The following is an 18,149-nucleotide window of genomic DNA, read 5'->3' as shown; positions in this document are numbered from 1 at the left end:
AATTAAATATGAACTGACAGACAAAAATTCCGTATTGTACCTTTTAAATTCCGTATTGTACCTTCCGTATTGTATGCTGCCGGACTTTCTTCATTAATATGCATAACCTGACACAGTTTTATAAATAGCGCACACAAAAACTTCACTAAGTTCCTTTTAATATCGATAAACATTGAAGATTTCGTTCAAGAACAAAACAAGAATCAAAATGGTAAAGGTATATTATAAAATGGTCATTATAACAGTAGCTGGATTTGGGACTTTGTATTTGGCTCTCGTGGATTTTGCAAGGTCGGATCACACTCGGTCATACGATTATTTGGCGTCACAATTAACGTCATAATGGACGCCATAATGTTCTCTCACCAGTTTATGCTTTAACTGTTGCTTGCGTCAGAATATACAATGATTGGCTTCAATCTTTATTAACCATGACTAAAAACAAACAATGTTAGAATTCTGGAAAAAACAACGGGTGAGTGGCGGATAAGTTAGAGCACATAATGACGTCAGTTATGACGTCCAATTGCCGCATGACGCCAAGGTCATTACTATTTGGATGAATAACATTCAGCATAATATTTATTATAATAATTCAATGAGTATTTTTGAAAATAAACGATGCCTTCTTGTAATTTATTGTCTGATTCACCACGGTTCATAGTTCTGATGCTTGGACATTTAAACAGTCGAGCTAACAACTTCATGTGTAGTAAAGAGAACTAAATAGCTTATTTCTGGTCACTTTCTGCACCATTTGGACCGTTGTGTGGTTTTAAGGACTCAGAAACCGACACCTAGAGATAATGCTTCGCAAAAACGAAAACGAATGTTTGTAAAATACTGATAATTTTCGTACATCAATATTTTCTGAAACAAAAAATTATCAAGCAGGGTAACTATTATACAATATCGTGTCTGAGTTCCCACGGAATATACCATGTTTACGCTCAGTCTTTACTCCTTTACGATTTTATCTAGAATCATTATGTAATAATATTCTTTGAAAATGCTCCGTTGATGCTCATGTTGTTGTCCTCCATACACCTTATAAACCCCGGTGCCACAAATTTATGAAGACATTTTGATAGCGGTGATCAAAACCTCAGAAGCAAGGTTGAAATATATCACAAAATAATGCTTTCTGATGAAAGACGATTATTACATAAATATAGCCTTTAATTAAATTACATTTTATCATGTACAAATTTCATTTATAGAAGAAACATTGATTCACTCATTATCAGATATGTACATCAATAATAAAACACTTTATCACATGAGTTTCACGGGCTATAATGTAGACGTTCTAGATCGCCAGGTTTTCTCCGCGAGACTTCTAAGAGATTGCTGGATTTGTAACTTAGCAGCAACTGCAGGATTCGACATAAATCGAGTCAACTTTTCCCGCTTTTTCATAATCATTCTTACTTGGCGTGCTAATACTGTAAAAACCTCTAAAACACTTGCCCTCGCTTCACTTGCCGAAGTTTCAAAGTATAACAAGTTGAATTCAGCGCATGTTCTTGAAAGATCTGTATCCGACACTTCCTTCCTGTCAATGAGATCGGATTTATTAGCCACGATGCCGATTGGTACTTGATTGTCTTCTCGCATTATCTGAATATGTTCCGCTATGCTTCGAGCTATGTCAAAACTGTTTCTGTCAACGATAGCGTAAACGATTACAACACAATCTGCCCATTTAACCTGTTCTTCACTAACGTCTTCTTTCTTAACCTTAAATATTTGAGAACAGACTATTAACAAACCAACATTTAACACTACAATACTTTTAGCTCAGGGTTAAAGGAGTTTGCTACCTGCATTTCAATTATGTTTAAGACTTGTTTTCAGTTTCTTTGCTTCGTCTCCATATACATGTACCACTAAAGTACAAAGTCACAACATATTTACTTGTTTGAATATGAAACTTTCTACAGGAGATACAATTTATATAAATACAGATAATTATAATGTTCCATATTGTGCGAACTATTGAATATAAACGGTTTCAGTTAAGTGCGTGCAGTAACAACAATCAGCCAATCCAATATTTAAAAAAAATAAAAGAAAAAAAAAACGAGAACTTTTTAAAAAGTGTGTGAATTTGCAAGTGTTTGTAGATTTGGATAGTATATTACAAAAGGCAATTGTCAGCACAAATGGACATTGTCAGCGCCAGACGGTTTATGGACCTTACTTAACTGAATGAATGTCAGATCATATATAGTGTATGAGCATAAAGAATGGCAGATTCGGTTCGTGAAAGGTCACTGAATATCCCTCTAACATTCTATTACACGGATACGCTAAATGGACTTCGTGATTCCAAAGGACCGCAAATATAATAGGCGCCTAACACTGTTTCTATTCAATGAAAATTAAATGTAGACTATTTAATGTAACTAAGAGGAGAAACAGCTTATACAATTTTGATAATCATGATGCATTCAGAGTATCATGTATACGAATGAAAACAAAACATTATATATTCATATGGATACTTTACTCTTACATATTCTTCTTGTATAGAAAATTCTAGATAAATGTATAGAAAATTTTATTTATCTAGAGTTAATCAAATGCAAGACGAAAGTACGTGTGCGATTATCGCCTTATGTAGCACGATGGAATATCCTGGTGACTTCTGTCGGCAGATGAAACTATAAAAATAAATGTATTGATTCTGGAAGCATTACTGAATCATTAACTATCCTCGTCAAATGTAAAGAATGGTGATGTTGTTGAACTCTTGGTATGCAGCGAAATCTAAAATTGCTGGGAAAAATGCTGAAAAAGAGTGACTCAACTTCTTCCAGACTTACAGTCATTAAAACATTGAACTTTATGTATTCGAGTAACTTTGATTCAAGTCGCGGAAATATATTTTATTTGTGTTAGATGACTTTCTCTTCTAAATATTATATTTTTGCTTAAATCTCTGATTGTTTTTAAAAATCTGTTTTAGGACAATCTGATTCATCATTTGTTTCTTATTTAATTCTAAAAGCCGTACTTTCATTATCAAAAGCTACAACAAGTGGGAATGTAAGTTTGATAAATAACCTATATGTGCAGCTTCACGAAGTTGACTTAGACGATAGTCTTATCAAAAATAGTTACATTAATTAAACAAAACAAAAAGTCAGTAATTGTGTTCTCATCATTGTCAGAGTACAATCTTTTAGTTAAGCAAGTTAAGCAGCACATATGAAAATGAGATTATTAAAAAAAAACTTACCTACCCTCCTAACTGTTCTCTGAACCACACATGTCTATTTTTTTATTTATTTTTTTACTTAGGAACATGCCCAAGTAATCTTAACAGCTTCATGTCATTTATGCCAATATATGTTGATGCACTTTACTCAATCATAAATTCTGTTTGTTGCAAACCCAATTTCAATATCAGGCTGCTTCTTCAAAATATTATTTTCCATATCAAGGCACACATCCGGTCATAAGTATACCCAATGGTAGTTGTTTTGTTTATACATATATATTGCTGCTATGCTTTGCTTTGCAGTGGCATTGTTCCAAACGGTTCTTTCTTTAAAATAATTACCTGTCCAAGTGTGTCTATGATGTGTAAGGTCACGTGTTTGCCATCTATAACTGTACAATGACTGTATAGTATTTCTGAAATATGGAAAGGATAAACATTACTCCGTAGAGGAGTAAGTACATATAAAACTGATTTTTGATATTTCTTTGCTATTTTGGATGCGTCTGTCTTTGTTTATTCTGTTTCGACATTTCTAAAAATATTGTTAATAGACATGAGAGAGAGAGAGAGAGAGAGAGGAGAGAGAGAGAGAGAGGTGGTTACTCACCAAGTTCCGAGTTGTAGTCTCCTATAAATCGCTTGGTTAAGTATCTCACAATCAAAGCTGAAATTATAAAAAAAAAACCCGCTGTATCTGAAAACTTTTAAGTGTGAAATCTTCTTTGATAACAAAGTTGTGTTTCTGTACTTGATCAATAACAATTTGAGCGATGATTCATGCATATGTGAATCATTAAGCTATTTGTTCTTCAATGCACTTCCAAGATGAATTTTGTTTACATACATTTTTGTATGAAAAGAATGTTTACTTTATGTGCTTGGTGAAAATGAAATTCGTATATTATATTTGAACTGTACGTTTGCAATGTGGCTTGATGCGAACGTTGTATTATCCAAACATCATTGCCTATACCATTGCAATATAGTCAATAATAACAGCTTAAGAAACATCATATTCTACTATTGATATCTGTCCACTAAAATAAAAGATGCTGTTACATGTATTTTGAGTCCATATGATATGTATTTGTTGCTCAATGTATTTTTCCTGAATTAAATGTCTTGTCTTGTTTTTAGTTATCAGCACTGCGTTAGCACTAAACGATTTCAATTGCAGCACAATTTGCATGAAAATAGATATGTTTGCTACCACGTCCAAACCGGAATTAGATTTGAACTAACACAAAATTTGGTGTTGATTTTAATGTTTTCAGAGCGTCGAAATATCACATATTTCATATCATGTAAATTAAATCTGAAAAGTAGATCCCTCGGAAGCACCTAGAACGAGGCAAACAGTGAAAATTGCAGACTCGGTTTGACTGAGTCTGTTCATGTACAGTAATGGAAAATGCAACACTGCCCACGCCCCCCCCACCCCCCAAATCTAAATGAGTTGAAATCAATGATCCCGAAGGACAAGAAAATATAACAACACTAAGATGAAGTCGGGGCAACTTTGTACGGCCGCCACACAGCGCCAACACCCGCTGTCGTGAAGTAAATAAAATCTGAAAAGTATAACGTTTATAGAAAAAGAGGACCATGGTTGCCGTATTTCGCTCATCTGTGCTGATGTTCATGAACACTCTTCCGTTCAGCTAAGGAAAATCAAACCAACACTTTTAATGTTTTATTTTCTGTTGCAAATATAGATAAAGCTCTACCTAGAACTGCCACGATTTCTGACAGGCACAACTGAAAGTACTATTCCTCTGAAAGATGATTTTGATTTTTAATAATATCAACGTAGCAAATATACATAATCATTTTTTTTTTTTGCTAAATCAGTCATTTTACATTTTTTCATGATGTGAACGGCAATATTCTTATCATTTTTTGCCTTTTTTAATTTGTTTCTAAAATGTTTTAATGTATCATATAGTCAATCATTTGTTCTTTATTTTGAACACATTTTTCTGTTAATTTGTGTTCACTATTTTTGAATGACATTTTTTTTTCATGTTCACTTTAATGTTATAAAAAAAGCTACCCAATATTTATATTAGTTCACATTCATGATTGTGATTTCATTTCTTGTTTCGCTTGTATTGATAAAGGTTCAAGTTTAACGTTATTCGATTTAAAACATCTTGACAATTACGTATATCCACTTTTAAGTATGATGAATTAATTAGATTTACTATTATACATATATATCCAGTATGTCCACGTGTTTCCATCTAAAATTAAAAAAACAACAATAACAATTCAGGACGTTGTTTAGACCAATATAATTTATCTATAATTATTTCATTTTCTTTATCCGTTTGATAAAACTGCCATTTCATAAATCTTGATAAATCCTGTACAGAAAAATAGGCATATTGGGGTTAAAAGTGCAATAAATATAACCATTTCATCAGGTCAGATAATAAATTAATAATGCTTCTTGCTAAGGTTTGGAAATATCTATGGAATATATCATAAGAAGTTGTATAAAGGCTTTTCTTATTACAATAATGTTTAAAAATATTCGATTGTGCCCTCTAAAATACGGTCAAGCATAACCATTTAAACAAATTTAAGCAAGACCTATCCAAAGTTGCTACATAACAAGGTTGGTGAAAATCCATCTAGCAGTTAATGAGAAGAAATCGTTTACAGGATGGTTTACTGTTTTAGCTTTGGTGACCCTTTTATTTAGTCAAGTGGAACCAGTTGAACAAGGTTATTTCGCTGTTCTTAGCCATGATGACCTCTAAATGTAGTCAAACGAAACCATCTGAAAAAATTCAAAAGAGCTCTATGCCAGAATTGAACAGAAGATGGGATGCACTGATTCGGTGGTAACACTACCCGACTACGAAATCAAGGGTTGTGAGTTCTCATTCCTCAAACTAAAAATTATTAACACTGGGAAAAGAGTGCCGTCTATGGCGGCTTTACAATATCAAAGAACCAAGGAAGCTTCTAGAGTTGGAACGTCTTCTGTTTTTATTTGCACTCCCACCAACTAAAAGTTACTAACTCTTCTGGAGGAGTCACCCCTATGGGTTAATTGTAGTGAATATCAATAAGCTTTACACATACATTGTTGCTACAGATTACGTTTGGTGTTGTTCTGACGAATAATTTCAGAGTGTGTTAATTAAAATAGAATCGTTGACGAACAAGGACAACGGACATATGACGATCATAAAACGAGAAACATTAATTTTTTCACAATAGATGAACATCTGAAAATAATGTTTGTCATTTGGCAAAGTGAAAGCATGATACAATGTTATTAATTTAGGTATTTCTATAACAATTGGACATAAATTTACCAGTTTGCTGTGTTGAATGATTTGCTTCTCTTCTCGTTTCAGTTTGTGATTTACTTTATATATTTACCTACTTTTATCATTACTTTACGGCATAAAAATATACGTTGTTGATAAGTTCTTCAATTGGGGGTATACACTAACGGTGTTATAATGTATAAGTAACCAGAACATATCGACAAGAAGTAACAAAAATAACTAATATTTGCAATTACATCTGAATTCCAGCGCAATGGGAGCGAAATGCACCTTACTCTCATAATCATTAAGGCAACAGAAATATTGACGTCATGTTTATAGAAAGAGAAATTATCATTCACCGTCAGCAAAATATCTATGCAAAAAGCTAGACATTCAGAAATTTTTAAAAGCTATTAGTCCTGTTTTAACACAGGATAATTAAATTAAGCTAGCACGTCACATCAGAACATAAATTTCCTACTTATTATTTACTCGTGCATCTGTATGACAACTGCTAAATGCATCAATGGACTACTGATAGTGATCAGTCATTTTTTTGTGAATATGTTAACAATCAGTTGGCAATTATTCCGTAAACGCGTCGAGAAATTAAGTATTAACCCCTTAATATTTGGTGAAATGTACAATTTCAATGACCTAGTAATAATAATAATGATATTTGAAGGAGGATATGCACGGACACTGAAAAAGAAAATTCAATAGATCTAAAAGATTTCCGATGCGCTTCTTTCACTAAAATAGCTTAAAGTTAGGTACTAACCTTAAATGTAAAAAAAATCCTTATCAAAGAAATTTAAATTTACTTAATTAATGTATAAATTAACTGTGTTTATTGAACTACATTCACAAATTAATGCCTTGTATAACAGTCATTTGTTAATAACACTTTAAGTTTTTAGTAGTTTAGTAGCATTAATTCATACTATGCTGACTTACACATTTATTAGTTGTGTACTATTTCAAACCTAACAAACAGTACGGTTTACACACAAAAGCACGTTGATTTTATGTTAACATATACAAATTCATATTTAAGAATATAAGCAAGTCATGGTGTAACACCATGACTTGCTTATATTCTTAAATATGAATTTGTGTCTAATATATCTTGAAACAACATAATAGATATATTAAATATCAAACTTTCGGTGTTATACTAGGTTTTAAATGTAACTTTAACTGTTTTGCACATTACAAGTTCATTTTATATAATGCATTTCCAGGTAGCGAACTTAGCCTTTCTCTTCAAAAGCTGACTGTAAACTCTAGATAATTTTTGTTTTCAAAACTGGCTAGTTTTTGCATGAAAACTTTTCAATCATCTCATAAATTAGAGACAATTTCACTTGCAATTCGTTTCGGAGGAAAAAACAATGTATATTTTCTTAAATTTTATCTCGAATATCACTTTACATCTTTATGAATGTTATCAAGCTACATCTACTGTAGATTTTCATAAGAACAGTCAAGAATATTTCATTACCTCTAAAATAAACTTATCTTCACCTGTATCGTGAAAAGACCGCCACTAAAAATCATTAAATTTATCTTTACGCCTTTTAACATTACTGTTTTCTACTTTTTGTCTTGTATAGAACAATCTTTTATGCATAAAGCGGTAATTTAATTGCTACAACTATGTCATATTTTTTGTTATTATTCTACTGTTACGGTAACAGCAAAATTAGATTTTAACCTGTAAAGCTTAACTGAAGCATTTTCTTTGAAACATGAGTAGACGTAGCAGATTGTTTATTGTACACCTTTAATAACAGAGAAGAAAGAGCTTTTAATAGGCACTTAGCGTCTAGATATTGCAAAATGTGTTGCAAATCAGTAAACTCAAGGTTGATCCTAGAAAATTTGTTTCGGAACTATTTTGTAGAATCCTCCATAGCATCTAGTAATAAAAGGCTACACAGTATCTAGTATCGACACTTATTTTATGAAGCCTCGGCAGGATATTCATCGAGCCTTTCTTGGAGACGATACAATAGTTCGTGACGAATACACCTTCATCGAGTCTCTCTTGGAGACAAGACAATAGTTCGTGACGAATACACCTTCATCGAGACTCTCTTGGAAACACAACAATAGCTTGAGACGAATACAACTCCATCGATACTTTCTTAGGGATAATACAATAGTTCGTGACAACTACACCTTCATCGATACTTTCTTGGAGACAATACAATAGTTCGTAACGAATGCACCTTCATCGAGCCTTTCTTAGAGACAATACAATAGTCCGTGACAACTACACCGTCATCAATACTTTCTTGGAGACAATAGACTAGTTCGTGACGAATGCACTTTCATCGAGCCTTTTTTCGAGACGACAAATAGTTCCTGACGAATACACTTTCATGAGACATTACAATAGCTCGAGACGAATTATGAGGTGTAACCAAACAACAGAAGTTATAAAGCACAAAACATCTTTTTGATGAGTTGTGTTAAATGACCGTGACATTGACTATGTCCCTTTAGACAAAAAGTAAGACCCAGGCCGGGATCTGAACCTCGACCCATCTGTTCAATATTACAATCGGTACAAAAAAACAACGCTTTAGCCACCTGTGCCACGGTGAATATTCTTAATATGAAGATTAATTCAGTTCTGCTGACCTAAGACTTGACTCCACTGACCCATATACAACCCCAACTTTGGTTTTTCTATTAACTATTTATAAGTCAAATTTAATTTCAACACATCAATGTAAGCTAAAGAATATTAAAGACGCTCGCGGTAGTATTTTCGGACGAGTCGATATTTACCCCACACCGTGCCAATTTTGTTGTTCCTAATCCTCGTATCGTACCCGTACCGTACATTCAGGAACTATCGGATTTGTTCGGAGAATGGCGGAAACCTACATCTATGACATCAGAATACTCCAGAAACAAGTAAAAATCCGCTTATTAAGAAATGTTCCTTTTGATAATTTGATATATCTCTAGCTCCGCATGTTCAAATCATTGACGTCTAAACACTGAAACAAGTTGCCGTAGCATTTGTTTAGAAGCCTTTTACCTGCACCCTTCAGACTTACTAGGGTGTTTGGCATAATGAGGTAGGGAATCCCTATTGCTTTTAAGATCAATATGTTAAAGGTTAAGGATGCAGCAGCCGGAATGATTCCTCTCTGTTTCTTCGTTTAAAAATACAGAGAAAAACCAGTTCTTCAGTCAAACAGTCAGCGAGTTTATTCAAGATGTCCTCGGTGAGCGACCCTTAGGATAATTTGATTCCTCTTGTTCAAATGGTCTTTGCCCTTGAGCTATGGGACAAAACAGAATACATTAAATATTTGGCTGAATATATGCACTTGTTGAAATAAAAATTGATTAAGTATCCGTACCACCCTGGCGTTCTATAAATGCCCCGCCAACCCCACCTCGTGTAATTTAATAAGTTCAATCTGATGGTGACCTACAAATTTTCTTTTTTGTTTTAGATTAGGTCGCGCCTAAGCAAATACATGTGCCAGAGTTGATTAGTTTCTTTATGTAAAACTTAGAAAAACCAATTAGCAGAAATACCAACTTAAGATTAACAAAAATAGAAAAACTAACCATCGGAGTAGTATATATTATGAGGGTTCTGGGACACTTTTTTCAATTTTAATTAGTCACCTTTTTTAAAACAAAATCCAATGCCGACCAATTCAACAATTAAATAAACAAAGTGTTCATTCGACTATATGAAAACCCTATAGTAAAATATGAGGTAAAACACTTATGCCAAACTTCTATCAAAATCCTGCCACGAAGACGACAATGTGTCAGTGTCTGCCAACTTGGCAAACTTTTGGCAGATTATTTTGATTGATAAAATGTAAAGGTATTTAAACTTAAGTGAAAAGGAACTTATAATTGTTTGTTCATTTTTGTTTTAATTATTAATTTTAGATTTTACAGTAATAGTTAAATTATACAACGGTACTTTGTCTTGTAAACCCCATTTTAATGAAAAAATTAAAACAATTAATATCCACAGATTTCTGTACTTGTTTGTCTGATATTGAAACTTGTTGTATTTACATGTGGTATATACTTAATACTTTTTCGGCGGGAGGAAGTCCCAAATGCGATCAAAGTACAAAAGTATTCAGTAACAAAACCCAATGGTTCCAGGTCCAAAGGAATCGTTCAAATTTTAAATTTCCACACTCGCCCTTTGCTTTTGTTTTGGTAACTTATTTCTACTAAATACACCCCTAAAGTTATTATACCGAGTTGTTTACCCATTGTTAATTTCAAAGTTAGAATAGGTTGTTTATAATTTTTTTTTTTTTACTATAGGAATTGTCTGTAAGGTCTTCTCTGAGAATCAATTGATACCCGCCGTGTGTCCTTTTCCACTTAACAAAGATGTAATAAAAGGTATCCACTATAGACTTTAGCAGCCAACATACACTAAAAACCCACATTTTGTTTCTGTTTTTGTGTTAATTTAATCACTCCGAGCACCTACGAGTGCTTTCTTTGATTAGGTGTAAGATTGGCGAATAATATTTATTTATCATTAGCTACCGAAACATCCATTTACAAGGATTTTACGAACACCCGTATGGCCAGAACCCAGAAAGGGCACGATGCATAGAGGGCTAATTTTTGGCGCTATTTTTGCTTACAAATTGAAGGAAATTGTTTTTCTAACAAACCAGCCAAAAGATCCTAAAATCCACCAATTTTGACCTGACTGGGACATTTGTTTTTCAAAATTGAATTTCTAATCCCTTGTTAGTTCTAATAGACTTTTCAATTGGAATAATTTGTGTTTTTGTAAAAGTAAAGGGAAATTTCCACGTAATTGATCATGTTTTATGTGTTAATTCTAAAAGTATGTGAAATTTTTTTTTATTATAAGCTTGTGCTAAATTTTTCTTTTGTCCACTGAAGGTTAAACTTTATATTCATATAATTTGATAACATTATAGATTTAAAATTTTTTATTTAAACAATAACAAGTTCATTCCAAATAGTATTATTTCAACTGTTTTTATTACAATACAATTGCGTAAACACGAATAGTAGCTGATGGTGAATATTTAACTTAACTGTAATGTATATGCTTAGGATCTTTGTATTAGTTTTTTATATTCCAAGTTAAAATGAACAAATCAAACAAACAAAAAGTTTGTCTATTTAGCAGATTCCAGTAGTCTTAGTATTTATGTTTATAATAATACTTAATTACCTAATCATATATTCTGAATACTTGTGTATTCTGTTCGATAAAAAACACACATTACCAACTCCAAGACGACAAGAGTCAAAGTGCAATTTTCATTTGCTGCATAACTTAAAAATGTATCTAATTAAATGCGGGTATGTTCTTTGTGAAATTACTTTTATAGGTCGTTGTAAATAAACAATAATGTTGTGGTTTGTACACCAGCTGTATTTAAAAGGGATTATATTATTGTTGTTGTATCAGTGATTGTGTCACCATTTCCCGAAGGTATGACATATTGCCTTTGTAAATCTTTCAGCAATTAGATAAGTCCAACTTCATTGAAAATTAAACGTGGGAACCCATAGAAATTAATTTTGATACAATTACCTACCAGCATCAGCAGCATTAGCTCTAAAAATTCATTCATTCATCATCTGTCAACTGCAGTGTATTTGGAATTTGACTTGGAGTGATAATATTAGTTTCTAAACCCTGGAAAAAATGAATAATTATTTAATGGAATTTAGCATTTATCTCATTACCACCTTGGATAATCCCTTTCTAATAGCAAACCGAATTAATTTCAGCTTAGGGCAGGCCTGATTCAGTGCTGCGTTAGTATTAAATAAATAAATTCGTTGTCCAGTTGTTTTGAATAATCATTAGATAATTCAAACTAAATTTGACATTTTACGGTGTATAAATTAGTACAATCAAAACAATTTTCCATTTTGTTTTTTACCTAAAACTGATCAATAATGAAGCTGACATTATTAATTAGAGCAATTTGATCCCATCGCAATAATTATTACCGTTAGCAAGATTTGAACGTTAAAAAATACTTCAAAATAACCATTTTAAACCAATCAAAATATGAGCCTATCATAATTGTAAAGTGATATCCGTTTTTTAAAAGTATTTTCCAAGACAGAGATTAAAGCTTGTATCTAATTGAATAGGAGTTAGTTATTACTTTCACAATATTTGTTTTGTCTAAAACATGATATATAATTATATATTATTATTTTATAAATTAATTGTTTAATACGTTTACCTGAGCAAAGTCCCAGATCATGACAATTGCTCTTTAGTCTCATATAATATCCTCTCTCATTATTTTTTACTGTTCTTCTTTTTTTGTAATTCCTTAGCAATTAAATTACCAACTGCGGAGCAGTTCTTTTTTAAAATTTTCAACAATTTGATCAGCAGCTAAATGTCCAATTCCGTTCCAATCTTTTTTGTTCCACTTTCAAGTGCTGTTTTCCTGTGTTTCCAAAGCTTTTCACAGCCTGTGCTTAATTGAAGATGCAAACTCCACTTGAAAACAGATTTGTTAAAGTGTCAAAGATTACCTGTACAGAGAGGAATCTCCGGAGACCTCAGGTCACCGTGTATGGATAATTTTCTTCTCCTGTGTTGAGCATAGAAACATACAATAAATATTCCTTTATTTTTGGTCAAAAACAGTTTTTATTAACTCATATAAAACTAAATTTAGATTTCTTTTAAACTTAGTGTAAAATTGTTTCAACCTCATTAAATTGATATTATTCTACCAAATATATCTGATAATAGATATTCTCATTGAAGTTATAATAGGTTTATTAATTTCGCAAAACCGACTCTGTTTGTTCTTTGTAAAAAGGATAAGCTTTGTTAAAATCTGCAGTACCTTAACAGCATAGTAATATCACTGAAATTACAATCAACAAGTGATGAATTACAATAAGATCACCCCCCCAATTTTTTTTTTTTTGGGGGAATATAAATTTGTATCCACAGAGGTAGTTATATTTGGTGTTGTAGTTCCCATTCGTATTTCTCAATGCTTTGCTTCCAAATTCAGGCATTTGTATGAACATTTGACATTCTAAGCCAATATAAAATTTATCATGAATTGAAATCAAAACCTTAAAACTACTTAATCAAATTCCAAACTTATTGGCGGCAATGTCGATTATCAAATTCATAATCACCATTACTTATTAAATGTTTCTCTGATATAATTATAATGCTGTGTAACGTAGAACCATTATGTAAATATAATATCTTTCCATTCTTATACCATTATTATAACGAATTCATTTATTATCAAGTCATCGCTAAATTATGCCAAGAGTAGGTCCATAGTGTTAATACTATTCCAAACCAAACAACAAAGTTTTATTTTTATCTAACAATTAAAGAACTGACTAATCTGTTCGTAAATCACTTTTTGTTCCATTTAATATCAAGAAAAATATTTTTATATAAAATTTCATGGTGGTTCTGAGTAAGAGTGAAAGTGAATTCATTTTTAATAATTGGTCTAAAGACCCTAATACCTTATTTTTAGTTCTTCATTATTATTTACCGCATCATCGAACCACAAATTAACTCCAAGTCATTAACAAATTCGTCTGGATACATGGGACAAACGTTATAACCCTTGTCCTCTGCTAATACTTTTTTAAATTTCAATAGATCTTTATGCTGGGTAATCTGATTTTTCGGTTAATTCTTTAAATATTTTTCTTGAATGAATTGAAGTTTTTTTTATTATTGTTATATCTTTTATTAATCAGTCAATCAAATCATTATCTACTTTAGTGTAATACTTCATTTCCAGGCTATTCTATTCCTTAGCACTATTAATTTGTTTGACTATAAAGTTTAGTTAAGTTAATAATTGAATTACCATATGTCCATTTGGTGGAAACTTTATAGGGTTGATGATTTTATCCTTGTCCATATGTAGCGAGAGACATACCAGAATATGATTTAACCGGTCTTTGTACTGTATTAATTCGCCTTGGCTATGTTTAATTTCGTTTGCTTCTTTTAGCTTATTGCGATCTTTCGATATTGATTTGCTAGTTATTGGTCAATTTAATTTTGTGATTATCCGTTAGAGTAGTAACATCATCCTATGTAGCTTTAAGATCCGTCTCTTCTTTATCATTTATCCAGGATCAATTACATTTGCCAGTAAAAAAGTCAAAACATTTCAGACGGTTGTAATATCCATTATTTATCTAAAACATCATCATCCAGGAAAGAAAACATCTCAATCTACGTAAGATATTTTTTTTTTCTTGGTCTTGCTACCAATTCTTCTGAGTATTCAGTTTGTATCATCAGTTGTTTCAGTATTCCACTTTTTTCTTCCATAATCTTCTAATTTCTTAAATTTCATTCTTGAAACTCTCAGTCTCTTATTGAGCGAAACCCGTCAGGCAGGTTCTCTCCCCATCTATTGTGTATAGGGAACCGGTTTTTTTTTAAAAGCTGTTGTTTTTAGATTCTTCTGCATTCCTTTAGTTAATTCAGTTCATACCTTGTGTCAGATCTTCTGATATACTTTTTGGAAGTAAAAACGCGCTAAAATTGCTCCTAATCCAGAGTAATGCTTTTAACTGACCTTGATAATTTTCTTTTTGACTTTTATTCCTTCGTAATTGGTTTTATAAATTCAGTGTACATATCCCGGATTTTGTAGCTTTGTTAATTTTTCTTTCATTATTTCTTCTCTAAGAAACGCTCACTTGCCCGACTAATTTTTTTCTTATTCTCATTCCATTAAGTTTGATTGCATTTATATATAATTAATGTAAGTAAATGTAAACTAATGTAAGATAATGTCGATAAATGTCAATAATGTATTATTATTATATAAATGGAAATTACAAATTTATGATACAAAAAGTGATAAATCCCATACTTTTAAACACATTTATCCCTTTATGCCAGATTCATGTTTAGAAGAACTTGTAATATGTGGATCTTCTGGCTCTGGAAAAAAAAAAAAAATTACATTAAATGAATATACTTCGAAAACCTCTTATATATTATGATTAGTTTATTACGTATATGCTAAAAAACTAGGAACAATCTAAATCTCAGATTTAATTAAACCACTTAAATCAAATTGCAAAAAAGAATGAAGTAGATAGTAGATCAAATGACAATACGTGAATGTTTCTAATAATGAAAATAATTGATGTTAATGATCTTGATCAGAAAAACAACACGTTAGTAATATTTGATGATTTGTATTGTGAAGATAAAAAGGTTCAAAATGAAAATAACAAAATACTTTATTCAAGGACGTCACAAAAACGTTGTGTATTTATTTAAGTCAGTCTTACTATAAACCACCCAAAAGATATTCGAATTAAATGTTCACATTATATATTTGAAAGTCGGGTTATAGTAAACGAGAAAATTGATATGATTTGTAATGAAAAAAATTTATAACCCAACTCTTTTGCTAATGCAAACATAATCAAAATATGTATTTTTATATATTGAAACAACCACAGGAAGTTTAAAGAAAAAACTTTACTGGTATATATAATAATTATATAATGTAATAGGAGTTTTTAATCATATAGGAACAAATAAGTGAACCTGACAGTATAAAGTAAAGTTAAATTTGATATTGATTAAGTGATTATGTACTAAAACAATCCAAAAAAGCTTATTAAAAAGACATGGAATCAATCTTCACAGAATAAGGAACTTGATAACACAATGGAAACGGAATTAGATTATGGGAGGTAATAACCTTATAAACCTAGGAAATCCAGATAAACCCAACGATGCAGTTTCAGACGATTTTGTGTTTAAAAAAGTTCAAAAGTATAGATGACTATTAATCTTAAGATATTAAAGTATATAAAACAGACAATGAGAAGCAGAAGTAAAGAATATTGAAGAATGAACAAAGATTTTAAAAAGACTTCATTATTAATTAGTTTGAATACAAGATAAATTGAAAAAAGAAAGAAATGAAAGCTATGGTTTGATTCTATTAAAGAACTTGAAAAGAAATCTGATTTGACAGATGACAACATAAAGAAAGTATTTAGAACCAATTTTGAAAAAAGTATACAATCAAGTTCAAGAATTAAAGATTAGTATGATTAAACATGAAGAACTAAAAGAAAAGATTATGAAGCTGAAAAAAAGTTACAAAAATAGTATCAGTTAGAATCAAAACAGAAATAAATAAATAAATACTGAAAACTGAAAAACAAAAAAACACCAAATTTTTAGAATTTATTTCAAAATAAACTACAGAATATAAATCGGTGAATTGGGAAAAAAGGCAGCTTCACAAATAGGTGATGACCATGACACCAGCATAGATAACCTTAAAAAGAGCTTAATTCTAAAATAGAAGACTTTAAGAAACAAATTCGAATTTGGATTCAGTACTGTTGAAACACGTCACCATTAAAGATACCAGACTAAAATAATATTACAAAAAAATGACAGAAGATACGACGCAAGCTAATGCTAAAGTGAAGAACATAAATGATCTGGACTTTAGAGTTGAAAAATCGTTAATTTTAAACAGGAGAATCAATTAATACAAACGGAAGCAATTAACACAATTAATGATCAGCTAAAAAATTATAAAGAAACCAACTTCGAACCTTACTGTACTGTGACACACGTCACAATTTAAAGTACGCCTGGAATAAGTACCACTTACAGGTTTATTACAAAAAGATATCAACGAATTTATGCTAAAGTGCAGAAACATAAAATGATCTAGACTCTGTAGTTGGTTGTTGAAAATATCAGCTAATAAACAAGGAGACTCAATCCTGCTAATACCAGAATACTGCTAATACTAAAGAATAACCCTATGTCGAGAGAAATTACAACTAAACTAATGATGAAGAACCCAAAATTACAAAGTAAAAATTTTTTTCTTAAAACAAGAAACACAATAGCTAGAACAAGAATAAGTTGATAATTTGTCTGCTTCTGAATGTTGCACAACAAAACGAGTTGATGTTAAGCTGAAGTAAATTCTAAACTTAAAAAGAAGACAAAAAATAAAGAAGATTGGAAAAGAAATAGAAAAAAGTAAAAACGTGAAGTGTTTCTTTTTGAACTATAACAGTTTTTATGAAACAGATTCAAGGTTTTTAAATACGGTTTTTATTGAATACGTAAAAATGAAAAAGTTATTTTGACCGTCGGGGTGCCTGATTATTCAACATATGAAAATATTGGCCGGTTTGAACCGGTTTGAAAATATTTAAATGCATTTGAATTAGGGATCTGAATTATCGTAGATTTAAAGATTTCATAAAACACAAAGCCAAGAATATACTAGGTACCAGATGTACTTTTAAAAGGTGTGTTTGTGGTCCGAAAAAAACGGAAATTTACATAAAGATATTAAGATTTTTATTAGCGGGGGCCGGGTTTAAAGCGGGGAACCGAAAGTTAAAAAAAGTAAAAACCCTAAAAAGCCATATCAAAATTTATGTTATATTTAGGTGGTGGAATGATAATGTGATCCATTTTCTTAGTATATTTATCGATAATGTAAATATAGTAGCCGAGGACTTTGGACATTGGATTCGGACAAAACAATCATCTATGTATAAGAAAAAATTAAAGGTGATCTAAAACAAGGGACATGTTT

The 18,149-nt window shown here is 31.2% G+C and overlaps 1 protein-coding gene across 1 annotated transcript in view; it reads right to left on the bottom strand.

Annotated features, from left to right (window-relative positions):
- Positions 1–622: 622 nt before the first annotated feature.
- LOC123543319 (ras-related and estrogen-regulated growth inhibitor-like) overlaps positions 623–18,149 on the bottom strand; it is a 39,374-nt gene continuing 21,847 nt past the window's right edge. The window contains exons 2-4 of the mRNA XM_045329395.2: positions 3,837–3,893; positions 3,569–3,642; positions 623–1,740 (exon numbers count right to left, since the gene is read on the bottom strand). Of these exons, the coding sequence (XP_045185330.2) occupies positions 1,294–1,740; positions 3,569–3,642; positions 3,837–3,893 (578 nt within the window). The 3' untranslated portion in view covers positions 623–1,293. The remainder of the gene's footprint in view (positions 1,741–3,568; positions 3,643–3,836; positions 3,894–18,149) is intronic.

The sequence above is a fragment of the Mercenaria mercenaria genome, unplaced genomic scaffold (assembly GCF_021730395.1).
Source record: "Mercenaria mercenaria strain notata unplaced genomic scaffold, MADL_Memer_1 contig_1026, whole genome shotgun sequence".
NCBI classification, from domain to species: domain Eukaryota; kingdom Metazoa; phylum Mollusca; class Bivalvia; order Venerida; family Veneridae; genus Mercenaria; species Mercenaria mercenaria.
This window is presented reverse-complemented; position numbering and strand designations above follow the sequence as displayed.